The 25,622-nt window shown below is 53.2% G+C and overlaps 2 protein-coding genes and 1 long non-coding RNA gene across 4 annotated transcripts in view; 2 read left to right on the top strand and 1 right to left on the bottom strand.

Annotated features, from left to right (window-relative positions):
* PITPNA (phosphatidylinositol transfer protein alpha) overlaps window positions 1-4,237 on the top strand; it is a 35,719-nt gene extending 31,482 nt beyond the window's left edge. Inside the window, exons 11-12 of the mRNA XM_004012544.5 lie at window positions 667-735; window positions 1,659-4,237. Coding sequence (XP_004012593.1) covers window positions 667-711 — 45 coding nt within the window. The 3' untranslated portion in view covers window positions 712-735; window positions 1,659-4,237. The remainder of the gene's footprint in view (window positions 1-666; window positions 736-1,658) is intronic.
* LOC114116888 (uncharacterized) lies at window positions 4,133-5,115 on the bottom strand. Its single transcript, XR_003590724.3, has 2 exons — window positions 4,920-5,115; window positions 4,133-4,833 (listed from the first exon to the last, which is right to left on the bottom strand). It is a non-coding gene; the product is annotated as an uncharacterized LOC114116888 (long non-coding RNA).
* A 266-nt stretch (window positions 5,116-5,381) lies between these two features.
* INPP5K (inositol polyphosphate-5-phosphatase K) lies at window positions 5,382-24,621 on the top strand. 2 transcript variants are annotated; one of them, XM_012185454.5, is made up of 12 exons: window positions 5,382-5,539; window positions 7,634-7,741; window positions 8,065-8,173; window positions 11,451-11,567; window positions 11,910-12,085; window positions 12,687-12,798; window positions 13,446-13,555; window positions 21,109-21,292; window positions 22,149-22,286; window positions 22,523-22,606; window positions 22,776-22,880; window positions 23,307-24,621. In XM_012185454.5, exons 1-12 carry the CDS (start codon window positions 5,493-5,495, stop codon window positions 23,364-23,366), a joined length of 1,350 nt encoding a protein of 449 aa, XP_012040844.1. In that variant the 5' UTR covers window positions 5,382-5,492; the 3' UTR covers window positions 23,367-24,621. The 2 variants fall into 2 exon arrangements, with proteins under 2 accessions (XP_012040844.1, XP_012040845.1); XM_012185455.5 differs by lacking the exon at window positions 22,523-22,606.
* Window positions 24,622-25,622: the final 1,001 nt, after the last annotated feature.

Here is a 25,622-nt window from a genome sequence, read left to right as displayed (position 1 = left end):
TACACACACACCCGCCCTGGAAACATGCAAGTCCCAGGCGAAGCCTCTAAGCAGAGCCCAGGAAAGGGAATTGCTATTCCCTCTGCCTGAAATGTTCCCTGCCGCCGCCCCAGTACCCACAGGATTTCCTGCCTCACTTCCTTCAGGTCTCTGACGTCACTTATCAGAGAGGCCTTCCCCAGGCATCTCATAAAACAGCACCTCCCCAGAGCCATTCTCCACCCCAGCAACCTGCAGCCCCATCTGACGTGGATTAGTTTCTCTGTCCTCCCCTTACTTTGTCCCAGAATGTAAGCTCCCTGAGAAGAAACTTGGTCTGTTTTGGTTCATGGCTGAATCTTCAGGCTGGGATCTGTGCCTTGCCAAAAAAAAGATGCTTCATAAATATTTGTTGAATGAGTGAAAGAGAGGAGCCTAAGAACTAAACCCCAACACTGAGACGCAGGGGAGAGAACTAGAAATCATGGGTGGTGGGACCAGTGACAGAGCTGTAAACTGTGTGGCATTGGCCCTGTGTACGCAGAATTCAATTCTTCCGATTTGCTTTGTGCGCAAAATACATGCTCTACTATCCGCTGGCAGGCTTGAGGGGGAGGAATTTGTGCCTGTGGTGGAGTTCTAGCAGCAGCAGACACCTCCCATTTCTCCTGTTTTCTTCTGTTGCAGATGAGACAAAAGGACCCAGTGAAAGGCATGACGGCAGATGACTAAAGCCACTCCTCCCCCTCCTGCACCGTATGTACCAAGTTTCTCACTGAGCGCATCACAGACGCCAAAATCAGTCATCAGTCTGGGTCTTCGCCTCTTTGCTCATCCTGCCCTCTAGTCGTAATGATGGTTGTGGTGCTGGAGAGCTCTCGGGCTTCCACTGAAGGAGATGATGGCTTTCAAGACATTTCAGGGATCCATGCGACTGGATACAAATCCACTAGAGACGGGCAGGGTGGTGGGACGTGGGGCTGGGGAGGGGGCAGCGGATGGATGAGAATCAAAGCTTATCTGCACCTAATTACTCTTCCTCCCGTGAGGGGAGCCATTTCAAGTGGAAGCTGGTCTTCTGGTTGCTCCTTTACCCCCTGGACCAGAGCCATTCCCTGCCCCGCCCTTGGAAAATTTGCTGGCCAGACAGCTTTTCCTAGTGGTCCTCATTGGGTCTGGTGCTTCATTTCCTTCCTCTCTGTACCCTCTGATCCCAGACTGTCCCCATCGGAAACAGCACCTTTCAGGTACTGGGAGAGTATTTCTGCCCAGGCCATAGGACCAGGTTGGGATGTCCCTTGTTGCACGTGGTTACCCCTTCCCAAGATCCTTCCTTCTGTCAGCTCCCAGAGCCTCCAGACTTGCTCTTACTCCAGCAGCTCAGAGGGGCTTAGGCACAGAACGAAAGGCCTGGCTGGCCCTGCTCCCCATCTGGCTCTGAGGAAAAATAATGTTATCCAATAAAACCTTGCTGCCTAGCACAGGGGTAGGGGCGGGACTCAGCCGCTGTGCTGCAAACCTCTGCGTTTCCTGCCCCACACGCTTGAGGAGAACTTACGGGAGATGAAAGTGTAGGACAGGATGGGTGTTGGCCTCACCCCCCACCCTCCGCTGGCGTCCTTCCTCCTTTTGTAATTCCCCGTCCATGGTTTAGTGTTTCTGTTTTCTTTCTCTTCCAGTTTTGCAAGACAGTGGTCAACAGGAAGGCCCAGCAGCTCCACGCTCCCGAGTGACAGGCCATCTCCGGACGCAGCCTTCTGTGCCCGTTCTTCAGGCAACTCTGACCCCTTACCGTAGCTAATTCTAGATGCCCTTTACTGTTGTGAACAAATAGACCGTCTGGTATTATGCAGCCCGTGTGAGCGGGAACCTGCCCCTCTGAGATGTGTGGCGTTGTAGGCGGCTGTATTTACAGCGCCTCCCTCTCCAACCATTGTGTTCTTGACCCATTTCTGTGTGCCCTCCCCACCCCCCCTTTATTTCCAAGTGACATTTTTAGTCTTTGAAAATAGCTACCTTTTGTGATGTGGTGATTTAAATGATTTACTTTGTTTTCAATCTTGGGATAAACTGAAATGTTTGGCTTCCTGGGCAGGTCTTTGCAATTTTGAGTGCTCACAGGGGGAGAGGGAGAGGGGATGAGGCAGAAATAGATTTGTTTCCCCCCCAGTTCCACAGAACATCAATGTGGCTTTGTAACTCTGATCTCTGCTCCCAGGAACCCACTGTTAAGAGTACTCTAGGCACCATGGAAGTGCCCAAGGCCCAGCCAGTCTGTTTTGAAAATTAAACAACAGATAACCCCTGCCCCAGGCATCGCATCTCTGGTCACTCGTCTTAGAAATACCTATGGCTCCTTGGCCCTCCTGTTGCCCACTCTCTCTGAATCTCTGCAGAGCCTGTAATATGCCTGGGTCAACTCTACCTGGAGGGGACTGTCCAGCGTGGCCCTTAGAATTGAGTCTGCCCCTGTATACCTAATAGTGTGCCCAGCCCCTGCCCCCATCCCCAGGAGCTCTGTGTTCATACTATTCTTCCCTTTTGGGCTGGTGCTGCCACTCAGCAATAACCCCTTCCTCTCTGTGCTTTCTTAGATTCCTGTCCTCTGTCTGAGGCTGATCAGGACACAAGGGGTCTTGATCTTTTCATGCTGCACAAAACAAGCATGCAGAAAGCTTTTTCCCAGAACATGTTCCCCCCTCCTCTCTAGTGGCCAGAAGGGAATTTGGGGATCAAGAGCTCAGCTTGCCCTGCCCCCACCCAGAGTTCTGCCCTGGACAATTGAGAGCCAGGAGTGATCGCAGCGGCGAATTCTACCAAAGTTGGCTGGTGTGAAAGTCTAGGCCTGCGGAGGAGCAGAGGCTGCTGAGGGTTTCCTAGTTGCCTGTGACTTGGCAGCGCTGGAGTACGCCTTCCCGGTGGGAGAATCTGAGATAGCCGTGGTGTCACTTGACATCTCCCAAGCCTCGTGAAGTTTGTTGGCCAAATGTGCAGTGACTCAAGCTAACGAGAGACCAAATCTCTGTTGGGGGAGCAAGAAGCAGAATGGGATGATCTGTCCTTAGGTTTTTGTCAGTTTGTTTTGCCTTACTGATTTCTAAGTGCAATAAGGGAGTGTCACGCCTGGGACTTCCTGATGGCTGCTTCCCTGTGGCCCCCTGGGGCAAGGGGTTGGGGGGACAGGTTCAGCGTGGTTAGCTCCTGCCTTCACTGAGTCCCCTCTGGGACCACGAGATACCCCAACACACCTTCCTTTTAGTCTCCACACCTTGTGGGGTCTATAGTAATGGGTCTGGGGCAATTCAGTTGGTTTATTAGCAGTCCAACTGCTGGTCGTATTTGACAGGGAAAGTTGAAGTGGCATTCCTACTGGAGAAAAATGTAAATGTTTTCCTACAAGTTCTGTAATAGGTGTAATTATATTTGTGCTTAAAGCTTTCCCTTCATTCATCAACTAAGTGAAGTCCAGATGTGCGTTAGCCTGGGAGAAGCAAGCAGTGATACAGACTATTGTTTACGTGGTTTGAGGGTCAGCAGATGTTGGTCTCCTTCCTTCAGTTCTTCTCTGAGATTCATACATATCACTCCAACTTGGGGAGCAGCGGGGCTTGCTCTCTGTGGGCCTTTTCTCTAGCTCCACCCGCCTCCACCAGTTGCCCCAGCTCAGCATCCATGTGAGCCGAACTAGAATTTTCAGAGGTCAGCTGGATCTGGGGCTCCAGTCCACGTCAGCGTAGGAGGGATGAGCCTGGACTATTCTGTCCCCGTGGAGAGTGTCGCTGCTGGACAATGATACCTTTTAAGTACCTCCCTTCCCTTCTTACCCTGCCCAAACTGACTAGTACTCAGAGGGGCTTCAGTTGCAAGGCTTAGCTCCAAGGGTAGTCTTTGAGGATATGCCATGCCCCTTCAGACCAGCTGCTTCCACTGGATTTCCAGGGCCGCAGGCCCAGTTGGAAGCAGCGGTGCCTCTGGGGGGGAGGAGGGGTGCTGGGCTCTGGCCTTCTCACAGAGAGGCGTAGGGGACAGGGTCAGTATTGTGGGCACGTGTATATCTTCCCCAATTCTCTTACAGTCCCTGCTGGGACTCCCTGACTTATTTTGGTTGGTTCCTAGTGCTACTTCTTTTACAAAATACACTTTGTAGACCTGATTAGATTACCTTGTTTATTTAATGTGAGTTTGTGCCTTTTTGTCTCAATCTTCCAATACAGGTATATTGGGGGGAAAAAAGCAGTCTAATAAAATCCTAGACAGAGCTGTCTGGAGTCCAGCTTATTGGTGATGTTCTCATGTCCATTTTACAACTTAGATATCCTCAAACTCTTGCTCACATCCCCCATTTTACCAGGGAAGGATTTAGAAAGATCCAAGATACCTCTAGAAATTGTGGCATATGGATTTCTGTAAACTAAGACAATCGCTCATCATTTTACTTAGAAAAACATCACATACCTGAAAGTATCTGGGCCATGTTCTACTGGTAGTATTTGCTTCTTCCTTTTGTCTCCCCTACTCCACATCTCCCTTCATCCTTCCTACCAAGCAAAACATTTATTTAAGGGAATTCTTACCCTGGCTTCTGGGTCTGAACCTTACGAAGCTAATTTGTAAAATTGTCGTGCATTTCTCTTGGGAGAGTCATGGTTCTCATCAGATCTTCAAAGCAATCCCATGCGCGGTCCTGCCCCACACCCCAAAAAGACTAACGCATCAGTGATTTGAAGGAAATCATCTTTGGCACAGTAAATAATCTTCATGTTTGGGCGTAGATAGAGGTAGTGACTTATTTTTCGTTCACCAACGGCTTATTTTCTGAGTCCAGAAGCCCTTAAATGTCCGAGGTGTAACAGTCTGCACGGGTTTGGAAAGAGGGAAAACACCTGAACGTTGGAAGTGGAGAACTGGAGGCGCTCAGTGGCCTAGAGGCGGGAGGTTACCTGTAGCTGGGGGGTAAGAGTGGATTACAGGCCGTACAGTGGCTGGCTGCGTCCCATCCGGATCGCCCTCTGCCCCTCCGGGCGTTGGGAACCTGTAGAAATCAGTGCCCTAGAACACAGACACCCCACTCGGCGCTTGTGAAAACAGACGCGCCGGGGAGGGCGTGGCGTCGACTTCCGCCGGAAGACAGTCTCTCCCGGCCAGCCTCGCGCGGGGCAGCTTGGGAGCCTCGGGGGCGGAGTCTAGGCCGCCGCGCCCCGCGGGCCGGGCAGTGTTGCGTCGGGTTCTGCTGATAGGGGGACACGCCTCTCTTACGTCCTCGGTCCCCTAGGCCCCTTTCCCTCCGCCTTTCCCCGTTTCGCGCTCCTTGGAGAGTCCTGCCTCTTCCTGCGGACCCGCCACCCAGAGTCCTCCGTGCGCCCCGGCCCCGCCTCTTACGGAAGCCGAGTCGGAGGGCCGGAGTCCGGAAGAAAAACAATCCAGAGTGTGAGCGGACCGGCACCTGCTTCCCAGAGAGCCGATCGGGCCAGGACCGACGAGGTTCAAGCCGGCCGGGCCACTGCGTGGGGACGATGGAGGCCATGAGCCCACGGACCGAGCCGAGATGCAGAACGCTCAGGTGAGGAAGGCGGCTGCCGGCAGGCCGGCTGCCCGGGCGGGATCGCTACCTCCGACCCAATCCGTGCTGCGGGTCTGGGCCAGAACCGGACTGGAAGGGAAGGGGCCAGACGAATAGGTTGCTTCTAGTTCAGAGGCCTCTCACATTCTCCCAGGCCAGTATCCAAGAGGGCTATGTTGGGCTCAAACCCTGCACCTCCTCCAAACTCAGGCCTCCAAGCTCTTTCCCACTTCGGCGCCCCTAGCAGGTGTCCCAGTTAGATTCTGGAGGAGGCAGCAGTGTTAGACTGTTTGAAGTTAAAGCTATAACAAAGCATTCTCTCCTTAGATCTAGAGTAGAAACCTTGTTCTTTAGATCAGCACATACATCATGGGATCTGCCTGATCCGGTTATGACCTCCTGAAGTCCACAATCAGATTTAGATAAGATCCTTTAGTGAAGTGATAATAGCTTGGTCTCATGCTTGCTCTTTAACAACGCTAATCACCAACTTAGTGCCAGTCACGATGCAAGGATTTGCTGCTAATCGTGGGACCTAACAGTGGAAACAAAAAATCCCCGCTCTGGAGGTCCTTGGGAAAACAAGGAGCCTTGGAGTAAAAGAGCTACCTTTTAATCCTCCATTGGACAGCAGGGGGAGATCGTAAACAAAGGAAGCGCAGAACCTCTGGCTGAGTGCCTGGGAAGGTGGTTTTCCTATTGTTTTGTTGATATTCAAAGGGAGGGGTAGGAAGTTGCTTTAAGCTGGCCAAGAATTTCTTCCGGTTGTGCTTTTTAGAACTTGAACCTCTAAGAACGGGGATCTGGTGGAGAAAAGATGTTTTGGGGAAATCCTGCCCTTTTCTTCTCGCCCCCATTCTAAATTTTCTGCTGTTACAGATCCTCCTCCTAATGGTGTGCCTAGGACTTACCTGGAGCTTGCTGGTTCTTCTTGGTCCCTGTGGGGTTTTAGCCCCTGCCTGCTGTGTACTTGGCAGTCTGGGGGCTTCCCAGCAGCACTGCTGTAACTGTTCAAATGAAGAGATTTTCAAGTCTCTCTTTCCCCTGAGCCTCTGAGGAAGCCATATGTTATCGAGAGCTGCTGATTAGATCTGTTGTTTCCCTGGGGTTTATATGAAGCTGAGTTGGATGTTATCCAACTGATGGTTTTTCCCCAAATCGGGTAGACTCTTGAGAAATATGTTGGGAAACCTGTTATTTAGAATCTTGTTGCTGCTGCTGCTGCTGCTGCTGAGTCGCTTCAGTCGTGTCCGACTCTGTGTGACCCCATAGACGGCAGCCCACCAGGCTCTCCCCGTCCCTGGGATTCTCCAGGCAAGAACACTGGAGTGGGTTGCCATTGCCTTCTCCAATGCTTGAAAGTGAAAAGTGAAAGTGACGTCGCTCAGTTGTGTCCGACCCTCAGCGACCCCATGGACTGCAGCCTTCCAGACTCCTCTGTCCATGGGATTTTCCAGACAAGAGTACTGAAGTAGAGTGCCATTGCCTTCTCTGTAGAATCTTGTTAGCCTCTCTGAAATGCTTGGCAGAATTGGTTGTGCTCCAGGGATGAGGGAGGAAGGAAAAGTGGTGCCATTATCTGTTATTTTTGAAATTCGATGTCTTGCTGTGCTCAGGCCTCTCACAAGGTGAAAACTGAACATCCAGAATCTTTCTGGTGGTCCTGGGACCCCATGGATTGAAGAGTTGGGGGTGGGAAGTTTCTGACCAAGCCACAGATGAAGGGCTATTGGAATTAATAAAGTCCTCACTGTCCACCCCATTCACACCCCTTCCCTTGCCTGATTCCAAAACCTTCGGCCCTGCTCGCTGGCAGCTCTCCTGGTGTCAGCAGCACCGGTGCCGCCAGCCGTGGCAGCTGTATACCTGCACGGAGCAGCCAATCCACGGTGGGCATTTCCTGCTTCAGGGGACAGAGGGCTTGAAGATGAAGGGCTTGTAGTTCAGTGCCCCTGTTCCCTCCAGTGGATGAGAAAAACACACGTTTCCCATTCTGACTACAACAGATTATGGTCCAGCCTTTAGCAGGCGCAGCCCCCTGTCTATTACCTGGACGAGGTCTCACTCTCCTTCCTCCATGGCTTCCCTTCTCAGCATACATGTCGTGACGTGGAATGTGGCCTCTGCCGCACCCCCTCCAGACCTCAGTGATCTGCTTCAGCTGAACAACCTGAACCTGAACCTGGACATATATGTCATTGGGTAGGTGTCCACAGGACCCGTCACGCATCCCTGTGTCTGAAATCAGGGTCAGGTAAGCTTGGCCAGTCCCAAGTTGTGCCCACGGGGAACCACTATAACCTGTTCGCCCTTGCCCTGGAGTGTGAAGGCCAAGAGCTTTCAGCCTGCATCAGAGCCAGGCCACATCTGTTGTCCTGGGTCAGCTGTGGCAAGGGGCTGGCGAGCGACAGCCACAGGGGAGGGAGAACCCAGGGCTAGACAGTCGGCTGAGGGCAGTGCTGGATGTCGGAGCAGAGGCAGGGCCCTCCAGGCCAGGGGGCAGGCCTCTGATCTAGGACGGGCAGTTTGCAGGAACTGAACTGTGGGATCATGAGCCTCCTTTCCGACACTGCCTTTGAAGACCCATGGAGCAGTTACTTCATGGACGTGCTTTCCCCTCTGAGCTTCGTCAAGGTAACTTGCAAGTTCATGGGCAATTGGGAAATGTGTCTCACCTCTTATTACTAATCCCTAGTCCTTTGTCTCACAGTCCAGCTTTCATGCTATTACCCTTTTATTTAAAGACCCAAACCCCAGTTGCACCTGGTTCCCTGGGGCTCCTGCCTGCCTTGTGTCTTTCTGAAGTAGCTGGAGCTGAGCTGGGACCCCAGGGGCTAGTTTAACACCTCGATATTTTTCAGGTTGGGAGAATTCCTCGGGGAGGTGCAGCAGGGCTTAGTAACACCTGATTGCCTGCCCCACCCCCAGCCTCCAATCTCTACTCAGAGACCCAGCCTGAAATCTCAGAGTGCAATAATAATTGCCACTATCTATGGTGTGCTTATTGGTGGTGGTGTTTTGTTCAGTCACTCAGTCATGTTTAACTCTTTGTAACCCTGTGTCCATTGAGTCAGTGATACCATTAAACCATCTCATCTTCTGTTGCCCCATTCTGTTCCCACCTTCAGTCTTTCCCAACATCAGGGTCTTTTCCAGTGAGTCAGCTCTTGGCATCAGGTGGCCAAAGTACTGATGCTTCAGCTTCAGTATCAGTCCTTTCAATAAATATTCAGGGTTGGTTTCCTTTAGGATTGACTGGTTTGATCTCCTTGCTGTCCAAGGGACTCTCAAGAGTCTTTTCCAGAACCACAATTTGAAAGCATCAGCATTATAAACAAACTCTTTATATACATTATTCTGAAATATAGGTGTTATATGGATAAAACCAAGACTCAGAGATCATGACAGATTTGGATGCAGATCTTTCAAACTTCATAACCCGTGTCCTTAACTGCTGTACTTTATTATTGTACTGGTGATCTCTAAGGCTGACAGGTATCCTGTGACTCTTGCTGGTATCAGAGGTTGTCCTCTGATCTTAACAGACATGCACCTCAAATCCTCAGAGACCCAGAGGTTAGAAGAGACACATGTGGAGGAGAAGGGTTCTCAGTCTATAGAGCCAGTATTCTTTGGGAAATCTTTAGACCATAGGAGAATCTGCAGGAATGCTCTAGATTGCTGGATCTTACTTGTCTGCCCTGCACAGCTGAGAGATGAAACATAGTTCCACTAAAAATACCTCCAAAAAGCATTGCTTCTCAGAAATACCAGAATTCCTTTTTCCCTTTCCCTGGGTGACTGGATTGCTTCAGAATTCACACCATGACCCTAATCTGCCCAGAGGTGCTGAGACAAGAGCTGTGAGTCCTCTGGAGGAGGGCAGAGCCAGGAGGAGGTCACATCAGATGTGATCCTGCTGCTGAGGCTAAAAGATGCCAGTCCCCAAGCCCTTGGCTCCCTCCAGATTGAACTCGGGCCTCTTCCTGCAGACTTGGAGCTGGCCCCTCTCAGAGGGCAAAATCACTTGTCTCTCACCACCCACTCCCTTCCCAAGACTGGAGGCCTCCTTGTACCTCAGCTCACTGGCAAGGGATCGGTGGGATGGACTTGAGCCAAGGAAATTAGCTCATCCCGTGGCAGGGACACAGCTCACTCTCTCCATGGGCCTCCCGAGGTTGGGAGACCAGCCTGAGGGCCTGGCAGGCACCCACTGCAGATGCCCCTCCTTTGCATGGCTGAGAGGAGAGAGTAGAGGTGAAGGGCAAGCCCTGCCTGCAGCCTGTTCCTGAGGTCGGAAGTTGCTGGCCACAGGTTGAGAAGCCTGGGGCTGATCCCCTTTGCCAGCTCCTAGGCTCCCAGCCTCCCTCCTTCTAGTCCCTTCCTTAGCTCCTCCTCCTTCATTTCCTCCAACTAGAACTTCCCCTACAAGTCTCCTGCCTTTCCCCATAGCCCCACCCTTTCTCCCAATCTGAAGTTTTCCTGCCCCACCCCCACCTCCATCCTCCCTCCCCCACCCCCACTTCCCTGCTCTTTCAGAGTGGGCTCTAGCCTGTGGGGCTGGGCTCAGTGACCCAGACCTGCTCTGTGGGATCAGATTAATCTTGAAACTCTTCCCAAATCTTTTTCAGTTCCCTGGGAGTCGGTGCCCCCCACCCCCAGGAGCCAGCCCTTCCCCACTCCCATTGTCCTATTTGCTTGCGAAGGGAAGAGACCAAGACAGGGGTGGAAAGTGAAGTTGGGGACACATTGGTAGCAACCTGTGTCCAGCTCTGGGTGCTCACGCCTCCCTCCCTCGGTCTTGGGTTCAGGGTTGCCCCTCCCTTGACTCCTCCACCATCCCAGAGCTCCTGGCCTGTGGGATCAAGTTTCATAATTCCTGGAAGGCCCCAGTACATGCTCCCCACCCGGGGATTTCCTCCTTGGCCTCTGCACCTCATGCTCCGGAAATAGCTACTCGGGTGGTGGGTGTAGACAGCCTGAAGCTGTGAGAGGGTCACAGGCCCATTCCCACTCCACCTCCACGGCAGCTGAGCGCAGGCATTCTGGCAGTCCTGGGCCTTTGACGTTGCTATTCAAAGTGGTCCTGCTGATTCCTTAGTTTCCTTGTGCCTCAGTCCTTCTGCAGAACAGGGACCTTTCTTTCAAAAGTTGGCCAGAATTAGCTGTTTTCCCCCAACCTGCGAACACGTGTCCTCTGTGCTCACTCTCATCTCCTCTGCGTGGCGTTCACGGACACCAGCTGCCCATAATAATGTGTATTATTTTTCAGTAGCGTTTTCTTAATTGTTTTTCACTAAGCTATAATGTATGGAGAAATGAAATGTAGAGTCTGGTGGATTTTTATACATATATGTAGCCATGCTGCCACCCATCAAATCAAGATACAGAGTATTTCCCGCTCTCTCATGCTCATGTCCCTTCTCTGCATTTACTTTCAAGAATCCTTAAAGTAAAAATTAATATCAAGAGCTACCAGTTAATTCAGCATCTTTAAGATAGATTCCTGCTTTATCGATGAGAAAATAAATTTGTCCTGCATCAAATACTAACAGCCCAAGCTGGTTTCTGAATCTAGATCTGGCCCTTAGCCATTGTCCCATAAAGCATCTCTGAAGTTCTTTGAGCCCCTCCATGCATGGTACCCGTGGGAGCTGAGGAGGACACTAGGGAGAAGGGCACCTGGCCATACGTGGGCTGGGGTGGAAGAGTCAGTGCCCTCCTGATGGTGGGATGTCTCCACCCCCTGCGGAGCCCCCAGATTGCCTCATTTGGCAGCTGAGACTCCCATCAGCCCTGAGATGCCCTAGACCCCTAGGGCAGGACATCCGTGTGGCTCAGGCAGGGCTCTCAAGGGCGCCCAGCACAGGCCCTGGAGGGACATGAATGACTGTCACCCTTCTGCCCGCAGGTCTCCAGTGTCCGCATGCAAGGGCTCCTCTTACTGATCTTTGCCAAGTACCAGCATTTGCCCTTTATCCAGGTCCTGTCTACTAAATCCACCCCTACCGGCCTCTTTGGGTACTGGGTAAGGACTGAGCTGTTTTCTGAGTCAAGAGCTGGGGGCCTTCTCTCACTGGATGGGGGAGGGCTGACGGCATTAGAGCTGGGCAACTGAAAAAGGGATTGACTGAATTGAAAAGAGGGGGTGAAATGAATCTTGGCACTCTGTCCAGGCCAGTGCCCCGCATAGCTGCCTTCCCTCCTCTGGGGGGCCTAGTGTCCCTGGGACGGCAGGTAGGTGAGCTGGGCTGTGCGGAGGTGAGTGTCTGCTGACCCTGGGAGATCCCGCAGGAACTGAGACCATCTGCCCTCAGGCCCCGGATGGGAAAACAGAGGTGTGTCCCCCCACTTCCTGCCCACCTACCAGGGGAACAAAGGGGGTGTCAACATCTTTCTGAAGCTTTACGGCTACTATGTCAGCATCATCAACTGCCACCTGCCCCCCCACATGGCCAACAATGACCAGCGGCTGGAGCACTTTGACCGGATCCTGGAGATGCAGAATTTTGAGGCACAAGATACCCCCAACATCCTGGACCATGAGTGAGCGTGCTGCTGTGAACCGTGCCCGACCCTCTCCCCAGGCCAGCCCCGGCAAGCCTGCTCTGCCCGGTCACTGCTTCCCTGCCAGAGTCAGTCTGCCCCCATCTCCCGCCCTCTCGCAGCCTCTTTCCTGATGCCCTGTCTACTCTCCTCTCCAGCTCTGCCTGCCTGGGGTCTGGGACCCCTTCCCTTTGCCTGGCCCCTCTGTCCTGCCTAGAAACTCTGGATGCTTCCCCCAGGTCAAGAACCTTGTGGTTCCTAGGTCCCCGGGAAGGGCTGGTTCTCAGGTGTGCCTTGTGGGGTACCTGGTGCCGGGTACCCAGCTGGGGGACAGGGAGGGAGGGCTAGAGCCTGCTCCATATTTGCCACTTGCCTCTCAGGGCTGGTCCCTTTGGCTTGAATGGCTGGTGGGGCCAGGAGAACAGGCCCTTTGGAGCCCACCCTTGTCTTCACCTGATCCTCTCTCAGCCTCTGGCTTTTGACCCGCCCCTCGAGCCTCCTGCTCGAGCCTTGCAGCGAGCGGTCAGAGCCCCTGTGGCCTCCTGCCTGCTCTGACCCCATCACAGACCCTCAGGCCGCCTGCCTTCCTTTCTTTCTGAAGCCTCATTCTCTGGTTTGGAGACATGAACTTTCGGATCGAGGACTTCGGGTTGCACTTTGTTCGAGAATCCATAAAAAATCAGCGCTACAGTGACCTGTGGGAGAAGGATCAGGTATCTGAGAGTGGAGATCTGAGCCCAAGAGAGGAGAGTTCTGAGCCCAAGGGCAGGGAGGTCAGCAGGAGGTGTGGGGAGGTTCCCTAGCGCCCGTTCTCCTTTCCCAAGCCTTCAAAAGTCCCTGACCCCAGGCAGGGCAGAGTCTAATAGAATAGGCCTTGGTTGCTGGGAGCGGGGCAGCCAGGCTTGTCTGGCCAGCCTGGTCTCCACCTGGAGGCGCTCCAGCACCAGGTGTGTGTGAGGTCAGGGAGCGAGAAGGGCTTTGGCCTGCCCTGCACCAGCCCTGAATGTCCCTGTGGTCTCTCCCACTCCCAACCTGTCTTGCCTCCTGGAGGGTGAGATGCCACCCACTGGGACATCTGCCTACTCCAGCCTCCCCTCTGATACACTTCTGCTAGTAGCCCCTAGGGAAATAGAATTCATAGCCTGGTCCCTGTGGTTCAAGGACTGGAAAGTGCCAGGCGGTTCCCTCCCCTGGGACTACGGGGTGAGAGTGAGGGGGTGATGTTTGCGTTCGCATTCAGCTGCTGTCCTGGGGGTGGGGTACAGGGCTGGGGCAGTGAGGAGCAGTCTGACTGGGAGGGTACCGCCAGGTTTGAATCTTGCCCCACTGTGACGGCAAGTGCTGATCCCTTTTCCTCCAGCTCAGCATCGCCAAGAGACACGACCCACTGCTGCGGGAATTCCAGGAAGGCTCCCTGCTCTTCCCACCCACCTACAAGTTTGATAAAAACTCCAACAACTATGACACCAGGTGAGAGGGCCCCACCGGGAGAGGATGTGCCTGTCACAGATCTGGGCCTGGAAAGTCAGACCATGCTGGCCCTTGTGATCATGGGAGCCACCTTCAGTTAGAAGTGTCAGGGGAGCAGGACTAGATCCAGCCATCACCTCTCAGGAGTGGTACCTCCGTACCCCTGATGAGAGGCTGCCTGTGGGAGCTGTCCCAGGAGGGAGCAGGATGGGGAGCTGGTGCTGGCCAGAATAGGGGCTGGGGCCGGGGCAGGTAGAACCAAAGGGGAGGGAAGACAGCTGATTGCTGACGGCAGGGCAGGGGAGATCGGGGAGGGACTGTACTTCAGCATCCTTCAGACTCCTGCCCTTCTGCCCCCACAGTGTTTCTGGTCCTGCCCAGATGATGGTGGGGACAGAAAGCTTGGCTCAGCCAGCCACTGGTGTTAAGTAGTCCTGCCGTGGCTGTGAGTGGGTTGAGTACTAGTTAAGGAAGATGAAGTAGGAGTTGTCAGTGGGGCAGTTAATGGGGAACAATGCAGAGATAGGGCACCTGGTTAGAAATTAGAAGCACAGTTTGTGCTTTATCGGCAGAATGACCTTGGTCATGGTATTTAAGCCTCAATTTTTCCATCTATAAAATGGGGATGATAACAGTACCTATTTCATGGGACTGAGGATTCATTGAGACCACCAAAGGACTTCCATGGTGGTCCCGTAGCTAAGACTCCTGGCTCCCAAAGCAGGGGGTGCAGTTTTGATCCCTGGTTAGATCCCACGTGCTGCAACTAAGACCCAGGGCAGCCAAGTAAATGAATATTTAAAAAGAAATAAATAAGACCCGGCATGTTAGCCTAGTGCCTGGCACCCGGTAGGCACCATGATAACTGCTGTTGTTGTTTTTAGATTCAGGTCTTCAGGTAGGAGTTTTACTGAAAGCCTTTCTAAAGAACTGAGAAAGGGATAGGTAACCACTAAAACCTTAGACTTAGGCAGTGGGGCAAAAGTAGCTCGGACCCAAAGCCCCTGACCCGATTTAGGGCAGGGACCCTCATCTCTTTGAAGAATAATAACCCCCTACATGTTATGGGGCTCTTTGTATTCCCCTAGCAGAATTGTCTTCTGAGGGAGATAGGAGGTGCCCCCAGGGCAGCCCAGTCCTCTGGGATTTAGGCGGTAAGTAGATCTGTCCACAGCCAGGCCAGGATGAGAGGGGCCCTGCTGGCCCAGGGCCGGAAGCCATGTGGCAGAGCCACAATGTCCCCACCAAGCGATGAGGAGAGCGTGAGCCATTTGAGGCGTGTGGAGCAAGACAGAGTGGGGTCACAGCCACGGGTAGTGCACACAAGAAGAGGCCACAGACACTGGAACCGAGGGCCAGCCTGGGCCGCAGCACAAGCCAGAAAGTAGGGAAGAGGGCAGGGTCCCACTGGCCTACAGGCCCAGGTCCGCGACTGCCCGTCTCCCTGGCCACCCATTGGAAATGAGGATCATCGTGGAAATTGTCAGGCCTCTGTGGGACAAGCCGAGATCCTCTACCAGGTGACACTTGCCCGCAGGAAGAGAGCTGCTAACAGGCCACGTGGCCAGGCATCACTCTGCTTATAACCCCGGGTTCGGGAGGGAAGCCTCAGGAGCCTGGAAGTCACGCAGGCGGTGTAGAGAGGCTCAGAGACGTTCACGATCTTCCCCAGGTGGCTGTGCTCGTGATAGTGGAGCCGGGGCTAGACCTCTCCAGACTGTGTTGCCCATGAGGCTTTCCTCTAGCCCGCAGTGCCTCCAAGTTCACAGCCAATCTTTTTTTTTTTTTTTTGATGAATTGTATTTATTTTTAATGTGTATTTATTTTTTGGCTGTGCCACACAACATGTAGGGTCTTAGTTTCCCAACCAGGGATCCAACCCATACCCCCTGCATTGGAAGCGTGGAGTCCTAACCATTGGGCCACCAGGGAAGTCCGCACAGCCAGTCTTGCCAGCTAGCAGCAGAAAGGAGGTCAGGGCTAGGATAGCAAAACGCTTGCCAAGGAGAAGGCAGGTGCTATTTCTATGTGATAGATACAATCCACACTGTGACTGACATCGCTGAGTGCTGACCACGGGCCAGGCTTTGGGCAGAGGGCTTTGCCCGCATCACTTCACTTGATTCCTACTGTATCTTCGTTGGGTAGACAGTGTTGATACTGACTTCTTACAAATAAGGAAACAGTATCTCAGAAGGTCTAAGTAAGGTAGTAACAGAGTAAGTGATGCAAAAATTTGAACTGAGGTCTGTGAATCCAGACTCATGCTTCCCTTGCCTGGAGCCCAGGAAATGAAGGAATGTCTGGGCAGGAACAACGGCATTACAGGGGGACATCACGACTGAAACATCCCAGCTCTAGTGCCTGTGGTTGGCAGGGGCCCCACATAGGGAACAGAAACGTTCCTGTGTGATCAGTCTGTTATTCATCCTTGAAAACCTGGTGGAGGCATCATCTCTGCTGGGAAATCTCCCTTGGCCCCTGCCAGTTTCGCTAAGAGCTCTCCTGCTGTTATGCTGCCTGCAAGCCTTGCACATAGTGCGTTCGGTGTGTCTTTTAAAGCATGGCGTGCCTTTTTTGCTGTGCTATGAATGCCCCGAGCACAGAGGCTGGATCCGATTTACGACCGTCCCTGGTTATATAGCACAGTGTGCCTGGCATGTGTTTGAACTGAGAGCCTGAGAGGACAAAAGGAAAAGATAAGATATTTAAGGAGCAGCCAGTCTAGTAGAGGGACCCACCCAGAGCGAGAGAGCCAAATAAACACTCTCGAGTCCAGGAGTTGGCCAGTAGAAGGTTCCAGAACTCTGTGTGGAAGTGGTAAAAGAGAGTGAGGTGAATGGTAAGGAGGCGGGCAGCTGAAGCCAGGAGGAGTCAATGAGAACTGTCAGAGAGGCAGCAGGTTTCACAGAAAGAAGGACGCATCCTCATCAGTCAGCAGCAGCGCTGATGAGAGGCACTTTGAGTGGGGCTGCCCCGCTGTACAGGACTGAGCTGTGTGCCGGGCATGGTTCGCAGCTTCGCCCAGCCTCGGCAGCGTACCCGAGCCAAGATGTAACGAGAAACGAGGTCGGCTCCGTTACAGGGGAGGGTGAAAGGGCTGAGGGCAGGAAATCCTATTAAAGTCAGGGATTGCAGTAGGGTTTTGTTACAGTCGACAGGAACCTAGGCCACCTCCCCGCTCGGCAGTGAGCAGAGGATGTTGTGATCAGTCTAGGCAAGACTCAAGTCCAGAGTTCAGTGGGACACTTAGAAACCATCTATAGGGAGCCGAGAGGAAAATGCTTCCAGACCCGAAAATGGAACACATCGCTCCTTTGGGGCCAGTAAATTGGCTCAAGTTTTCTAGGCTCTTAAGCCTGGAGAATCTTACAGAGCTACTTGGTCTTAATTTTTAGAAAGTAAAGACATATCAAAGGCATGCCTGGGAGATACTGTGGAATTGGTTCCAGACCACCACAGTAAAGCAAATATCACAGTAGAGTCACTCAGACTTTTTGGTTTCCTGGTGCACAGAAAGGTTAGGTTTACTCTGTCCTGTAGTCTATTCAATGTGCAATAACATATCTAAAAGAATGTACATACCTAGTTTTAAAACACTTCACTAGTAAAAAATGCTAACCAGTCTCGGAGCCTTTGGCAAGTCCTCTCTTTCTGTGATAGTAGCATCAAAGGTCACAGATCACTTAACAGTTATAACCGTAGGAGAGCTGGAACTATTAAAAGAACTACCAAAATGTGACTCAGACATGAAGGGAGCAAATGCTATTTGAAAAATGGTTCCAAGTAGTCTTGCTCAATGCAGGTTTGCCACAAACGTTCAATTTGTAAAAATCACAATCTCAGCCTAAGTGTTAATGTATGAAAAGCACAGTAACCCGGGGTGTGCCTGTCGTCTCCAGAAACAGTTCTTGGGGGCTTCCCTGGTGGCTCACTAGTAAAGAATCCACCTGCCAATGCAGGAGACATGGCTTTGAACCCTGATGCAGGAAGATCCCTCATGCCACAGAGCAATTAAGCCCGTGTATCTCAGCTATTGAGCCTGTGCTCTAAAGCCCTCGAGCCACGACCGCTGAGCCCATGCGCCGCAACTACCAAAGCCCTCGCCCCCTAGAGTCCACGCTCCACAAGAAAAGCCACCACAATGAGAAGCTCACACCACAACTAGAGAGTAGCCCCTGCTCTCCACAACTAGAGAAAAGGCCATGCGGCAACCAAGACAGCACAGCCATGAATAAATAAAAATTATTTTTAAAAAAAACCAAAAAGCAGTTCTTGTTCTCAGTCATGACCATTCAGCCAAAAAAAGCATTCGTGAGGCCCCACTCTGGTTACACACGGAATCGGCCACTGAGGTTCAGACTGGGAGGAGACGGGTGCAGTGGAGGAGAGCTGACTCCCTGGTCAACACCGTGGGCCGGCACCCAGCTCCCCCTGCACATGGTGGCTCCCTCAGCGTCGGTGTCCTGGAGAGGAAGGGAGATGTGGCCTGTGGCGCCCTCCCAGGGTTAGGAAGATGAGAACAGTGTGAGATGCCTGCCGCAGCCACATGATGCATGGAGGGACCCTGCGTTTAGCTGTCACCGGGAATGGAGACCTGGGGGAATAGATTTAGTTTGTACATATTTATTCTGCTTATTTGTTCCTTTGTCTTTTGTTTGTTAAACGAGCTCCTCAACAAGTTTGTCAATGCCATTTATCAGATCCTCCCCAGTCTCCTGTTTTATAATAAGGGCTCAGTAAAGGTGATTGAGGGCTTCCCTGGTGGCCCAGTGGTAAAGAATCCACCTGCAAAGCAGGAGATGTGGATTTAATCCTTGGATTGGGAAGAGCCCCTGGAGGAGGAAATGGCAACCCACTGCAGTATTCTTGCTGGGGAAATCCCCTTGGACAGAAGGAGCCTGGTGGGCTGCAGTCTGTGGGGATTGAAAAAGAGTGGGACACGACTTAGTGACTGAACAGCAACAGCAAAGGTCTTCAAAAGAATGAGCAGTGCAGGTGCCCAGTGATGAGTGTGGGCCAGGCCATGGAAAAGGAGGAAAGGGAGGCAGGCGGAGGTCCTGCGGGGGAAGGAGGGTGGGGCTGTGGTCAGGACTTGGGGAGGATTCTGACGGGACTGCACGTATGGGCTGCTGACCATAATAGGGAAGTGGGGACAGGAGGATGCTTTGAAAGGGAGAGTGGTGCATTCATGCGGTTCACTACTAAGTCTCAAGAATTGCTAGGCACTGATTGTCCAAGGTTGGATGGAGATCTTGTGTCTGTAGTTTCTGGGATGGAACTACCACATTCCGACATCCCACACTCTTCAGAAGCGTGAAAGGTCAAAACACACCAGGAGCACAGAGCGGAAGTGACGTAGCCAGTTACCACTTCTGGAACGCTCCCTCGATAAGGTTTTTGAAGTAAGTACTGTTATCACCCCATCTTAGAGTTGAAGAAACTGAGGTTTGGAGTGATGATGTCACTTGCCAAGGGCAGAACTTTGTTGTTGTTTTTAAACTAGATCACTGATTTAAGAGTATGCAACTCAGAAATAGGCAGATGGAAGAGACGTGTCGGACAAGGTGTGGGAAAGGACACAGAGCTTCAACACCCTCTCCAAGCACACCACTCCCCAAATTCACCAACCCAGAACTCTTCATTAACAGAACTTTTCACCAACTGGTCTCCGATTTTAGAGCCAAAGTTCACCACCAGGGCACCACCATTCTGCTGCTATTGCTAGAGAGCCAAGTTGCTATTGAAGTGATGAAAGTGTGGCAGGAATGTTTGTTTAAAATAGTAAGTGAATAAAGCAGAAGACAAAAATAGCCTTTCAAGCTATAAGCATGTGAAATCCATGTTAAAATTGGGCATTTTTGAGGAGGGAGAGTGAGCTTGGGTTTTTTTTCAGTTATTTGTATTTCACAAGCACTTTTTTTTTTCATGAGCACTTATTGATGGGTTTGATCCCTAGATTGGGAAGATCCCCTGGAGAAGGGAATGGCAACCCACTCCAGTATTCTTGCCTGGAGGTAGTCCATGGACAGAGGAGCCTGACAGGCTACAGTCCTCGCGGCCACAAAGAGCTGGACCCAAGTGAGGAACTAACTACTGTACTGTTGAGTGCTTGCTGCATACCAGGCTCTGTGCTAATGCCGAGGGCACACAGGAGACACCAAGAGCCCTTCCTTGTCTTCTGAGCTCACACTGACTTGACAGGCTGAGTGGGGAACAGCAAGCTACAATAGAGTGTAACAGCAGCCGTGCTCGCGTCATGTGCTTTGGAAACCGAGAGGTCGGGGCAGCTTTATGACAATGACAGCCCTAGAACTGGGCCTCTCGCTGCAGTGAAGGGAGTGCCAGGCAGCAAAGCTGCAAGAATAGAGGCCCAGAGGCTCGAGAGGGTCACCAGGGCGAGGTGGGCCTGGGGCGGAGGTGGCTGATAAGGTAGAATAAGGGGCGTCAGAATCCTGGGCTCTTTGAACGCCACATTTGGAGACCTGAACTTTATTCTGGAGGCAGTGAAGACTCCTTAAAAGGTTTTTGCTGGATTTGTTGTTTTAAAAAATGTACATTTATTTATTTGACTGCACCGGGTCTTAGTTGCGGCATGTGGAATCTAGTTCCCTGACCAGGGATGGAACCCAGGCCCTGGAATTGTGAGCGCAGGGTCTTAGCCCCTGGACCACCAGGGAAGTCCGTCCTTAAAAGTTTTAAAGCAGTGAATCATCTGACCAGGCTGTATGGTGTCTCTCATGCCCATCGGGGAAGCTGGGAGTGCAGAAAGGGAGTGGCAGGTCTTCAGTTGACTCTTGAGAACCAAGCCTCATGAGAGCCAGTGTCTGTGGGCATCTTGCATTGTGTGAAGCACAGTGCTGTCTTTTTTTGTGTTTTATCTCATTTAACCATCTCAGTAACCCTGAGATGTAACTACTGTTATCTCCATTCTACTGATGAGGAGCTGAGGCCTAAAAGGGTTTAGCCTGGCAACGACGGGCATGTGCCCTGTGGTCATGCTGGCTGGCCCGGAGTCCTGGCTTCACCATGCCATGGCTGGGCAATTTTGGGAAAGTCCCAACCCCTCTAAGACCCATTTTCTCCACCTGTGAAGAGGGGATAAATGGTTCTGGTCGAAGGCATGTGGGGAGATTCCCTAAATACTTCCCTTGCCTTTCCCATGATCAATCTGTAGTTGCAGGGAAGGGGAGGGAGCCAAGTCCCAGCTCAGGTCTAACCCTACATTCCAAACCTCAGCCTCTTTGATCTGCTGCTGCTTTTGTTCAAGAAGTAAGAAGGTTTTAGACAGAGTGTTTCTGAGTCACCATTCGATTCATAAAAATGTAGACAAGACCGAGGGTCCTTGGCTGAGTCTGACACAGACCAATGTACTGTTGTTGGTTCTACAGGGCACGCTCCTGCCCGCTGCCAGGCTGGGCTCCAGCTCTGTCCTGGGGCATCTCATGGCGGCCAACAGGCCCTGGCATTAGGGGCTCCGAGGGAGCTTGGGGGGATACCTTCCTGCTGGCCTGCTGACCCTTCTCCCCTTCTTTCTCTCCCCCCACCCCCAGTGAGAAAAAGCGCAAGCCTGCTTGGACCGATCGCGTCCTTTGGAGGCTGAAGCGGCAGTCCCAGACCGACTTCCATACCCCTGCGCTCTCAGCCCCCTTCGCCCTGTTCCTGAGGAGCTACATCAGCCACATGGTGTACACCATCAGTGACCATAAGCCCGTCACCTGCACCTTTGACTTGGAGGTAGATCTCCAGGCTGCCTGGCACTTGGCAGAGCCACAGCTGTGGCGGGCCACACCTTAGACCCTCCTGCCCTGGCTCAGAGCTCAGCAGGGCCCCCAGGGAGACCTGTAGGAGGACACAATTGCCTTTCCTCCCAGGTCAGGTGTACCCCTGTTCTTAGGAGCTGTTGCTGGTTCTGTCTGTCAAAAACGTGTTCAAACCCTTTGTCAGTAAGGTTTCCCTTGCCTCCTGGTACTGTCCCTTGGGACTCCTGAGTTCCATTATGCTTCTTACCTGCCGTGTGAGGTAGGGCTAAACCTGTCTGGCTCAGGTTGCAGAGGGAGCCCCCTCCTCCTGTATCTTGCCGTCTAATGACCGAGGTGCTGCAGCCCGCTTTGAGCTGCCGGCTGCCCTCATCTTGTGTGTCTTTATATCGTTGTGCCCCTCCGCGTGCCTCCGGCTCTTCTCACCAGAGGCCCCCAAATTGAATTTGGGCCTTTGGGTCAGAAGCCGTGGAATCCTGAGAGCGACTCCCTGGCTGCTTTCTTCATCCTGTCAGCAGCTCCCGCAGTCTCCCCCACCCCCACACTCCTCCCCAAGTACTTCGCTCTCTGCCAATTTACCCACCCACCCAGCCCCAGGCCCATCCTCCCTGGCGGGGCCAGCCGTCCCCCACCAGCCTTTGGCCCTTCTTTCTGGCAGGCCAGCCAAGGTCTGATACCCTCCGGGCAGCCTAGCAACAGCTAACCCCACCCTGCTGGCTGCCCCCCTACCCCCGTGGTGACCCTGACCTGTTGGAAGGGCACAGTCAGGACTCTCGTCCCAGGGAAGGGGATGCAGCTGTGGGACTTCAACCCCCTCTGACCCCTGTGTGTAGCTGAAGCCATTGGTGTCTGCCCCGCTGATCACCTTGCTGCCTGAGGGCCCATGCACCATGGAGAGCGACCTGCTGATCAGCTACTGCCTGGCCGCAGACTTCCTCAGCAGCCCCTGGGACTGGATTGGCCTGTACAAGGTGACGGGGCCCATCGGCCACACCCCCCTGGTTTATCCATTCTGAGGGCTCATGGGAGCTGGGCATAGAGACCACCCAGGGTCCTTGCCTATGGAGGGGCAGGCCATGAAGGGGAGGAGGCAGATAATGCTATGATGGCCAGCCTTAGAAATGAGACCATCCTTTCCTTAGGACTTGACATGGGTCCAGTGTCCTTCCAAACCACTGACCACCCGCCTGATCCCCCCCTCCTACAGGTGGGGCTGCGCCACATTAATGACTATGTCTCCTATGTCTGGGTCAAGGACAACCAGGTCTCCTTCAGTGACAGGCTGAACCAGGTACCTTCCCCCTTACCTGAGACAGGTGTTCCACCTCGCCAGCAGAGGGGCTTGCCTGAGCTCTCATCTGTCCTCTGGAAGGAGCAGAGAGCTGGATACATAGTCGCTGAGAGCTGGATGGGGCCTGAGGCCATAGAGCTGACCTGCATCTGTCCGTCCTCCTTTCCAGGTGTACATCGACATCAGCGACATCCCTGAGACTGAGGATCAGTTTCTCCTTTTTTACTATAGCAACAACCTACAATCTGTGGTGGGGATAAGCAAACCCTTCAAGGTAACAGATACTGGTGGGTAAGAGGAAGGGTGGGCTTCCCTGCTGGCTCAGCGCCAAAGAATCCACCTGCAATGCAGGAGACCTGGGTTCGACCCCTGGGTCGGGAAGATCCCCTGGAGTAGGAAACGGCAACCCACACCAGTATTCTTGCCTGGGAAATCCCATGGACAGAGGAGCCCGGCAGGCTACAGTCCATGGGGTCGCAAAAGAATTGGACATAGCTTAGTGACTAAACAGCAACAACACAAAAGGAAGGCTAGCCCAGGAGACTTGAGCCCGTTGCTGGTTCCCTGAGGCCATGGGCCGAGGAGCCCCGCAACCCCCGCCACCGTGGAGCTGCATCCATTGGGGGGTGGGGGAGACGGAAGGCATGGAGCAAAAACCTGCCCTTGCCCCTTCCACTTACCACCTGTTTTATCCCTGCAGATCCAGCCTTTCTCCTTCCTGGAGGAGGACCCACTGGATGAAGCCCAGCCACAGATCTGAGCCGGGCTAGAGTGAATCCAGGGCGGAGGCCGGAGCTGGCAGCCAGCTCTGCCCAGCACTGCCAGGAGCCGGGGGCCCAGCCCAGACCCCAGAGGAGGCAGCAGCATCCTCCACCTCCGAGGGGGACCCTGGCCACCCTCCTCTGCTCTCTTCAGTCTAGATCTCTGGAATGGGCCCCTTAAATACAGGTTTTTGTTGCTGAGGTGTGAGTGAAACCAGCTAGTTTGTCAACAGTGAAGATCTAGAGACAGGCCCCTGGATGCGGGAAGGACCCTCCCTCCCGCATCTCACTTCTGAATTTTCCCCACACACTTCCAGCCCCGCCCGGGCAGGCCTGCCAGGCACATGCCCCATCTGGCACAGGCCTGCATTCTTGTCACGCTGCCCTGGGCCTTAGGCTTCCTGGGCGGGGGAGATGCTCCCATTTGTACAGGCTACAGAGACTGGTTGGCACACAGAGCACTGGGTCCCAGGAGTCTTGACATCTTGTTGCCTGTCCCCTTGAGGGGTGGGCAGAGGGTCTGAGATCCCTGCTTTCAGCAGAAGCCAGTGGCCAAGTAGGCAGGATGGAGGAGCACTCCATCCAGGCTCTCCTGTTGTTGTGGACAGGCTGAGGTGTGTCCTACCAACAGCGCACACATACCCCCACCTTCACCCCCAGCTCGAGGAATCCAGCCCAGAAAGTTCCAGGGTCTGAGCAGAGGATTGCACCAGAGTTTGCTTCTGCTCATGGCTCGGGCTCCATGCCCGCAACGTGCCCTCCTGAGAAGGGCTGGCAGTTGGTAGAGGAGCTTGGCCACAACTTTCTCAGGGCGGTCCGTGTCCAGTCCATCTCATCTGCCCCTATCCTCGCTTGCTGTCACTGGCCAGAGATCTGCCCTCTCTCTCTGCCCTGGGACCTAGAAGTGGGGGCAGGCGGAGCCGGAATCAAGACATTCTAGAGAATTTGGCCTGGGGGTCTTCAGAGAACATTCTCCAGGCGCTGTGTGGATGTGGCCTGGCCCCACGCCCACCATCTCCCTTGAGTCAACAGTGGCTGAAGTGGTCACCTTCTTCCAGGAGAAGACACCTCAGGGAGCCTGCTCTGTGACCATCAGGCCCATCCTAGGACCTGAGACTGAGGGACACCAGTTGCTCTGTATCCTGACTCCACCCTGGGAGCCATCTGGAACTGTCCCTCTGGCCTCTGATGGGCCATGGCTGGCCATGTTCTGTGGCTGTTGCATTGGGGGTTAATTAGAAACGGTGGCTTTTATACCTGTGTGTGACTCCTTTGTGATAGTGGTGGGAACGTGCCCACGTTCACGGGCTCTTGCTTGACTCCAGGATGAGGGCCCTGTCGTCCAGACTAGCCTGTCTGTCTGACGAGGGTGACAGAGGTTGCCTGTGTGGGAATGGGAGAATGAGGTTCTGAGATGGTGGCCCTCTGGGTCCTGGGTCCCCGGGGGCTGTGTGTTTCTGTTGGGCACTTGGCTTACTCCTGCTAAGTAGGTAGAGTGGGCTTCTTGGGGCTGAACTCAGAAAAGGTGTTCACTCTGCTCTCACCAGTTAATCCCTCTCACCTGGCACTCCTTCATACCTTAGTATTTTTCTTTTTAATCATTTTATCTATGTATTTGTTTTTGGCTGGCTGGCTCTTCGTTGCTGCTTGGGCTTTCTCTAGCTGCAGTGAGGGGCGACTCTTCTTCGTTGCGTGCGGGCTTCTTGCGGTGCCTTCCCTCATGGTGGAGCACAGGCTCTGGTGCGTGCGGGCTTCAGTAGCTGCCGTACTCCGGGCTCAGTAGTTGTGGTGCAGGTAAGCTCTCCAAAAATGTCACCATCTCTTCTCTCTGCCTCACCTCTCCCCAGATCCTTCTACCCTGAGGTCCCCACGGTAACTTCCCTCTCTGCCCACGACACACACACACACCTGAGGAGCCCAACCCTGGAGCTCCCCTACGTCTTTCCTTCTCACATGCATGGCCATCATGGATGCTGCCACCCTTCCTCTGTAGCTGGGGGGGAGCGAGAGCCCAGGGAGATGGCGTGATCCCCTGAACTGTGGTGTCATGCAGAAACACAGGAATGGGGCCAAGAGCTGGGCTCGAATGAGAGTCCCCTCTTTACCCTGTTCCCCCCTACTCTACGAGTAGGGTTCCCTCCTCTACCCTACTCCAGGAGTCCCAGTTTCTATAAAATAACAAATAGCATTCCAATTCGCAAGATTACTGTGAGAGAACAATTGCAAAACATCCTACCCAGCTCTTCAGACTGATC

Source organism: Ovis aries, chromosome 11 (assembly GCF_016772045.2).
Source record: "Ovis aries strain OAR_USU_Benz2616 breed Rambouillet chromosome 11, ARS-UI_Ramb_v3.0, whole genome shotgun sequence".
Classification (NCBI taxonomy): Eukaryota; Metazoa; Chordata; class Mammalia; order Artiodactyla; family Bovidae; genus Ovis; species Ovis aries.
This window is presented reverse-complemented; position numbering and strand designations above follow the sequence as displayed.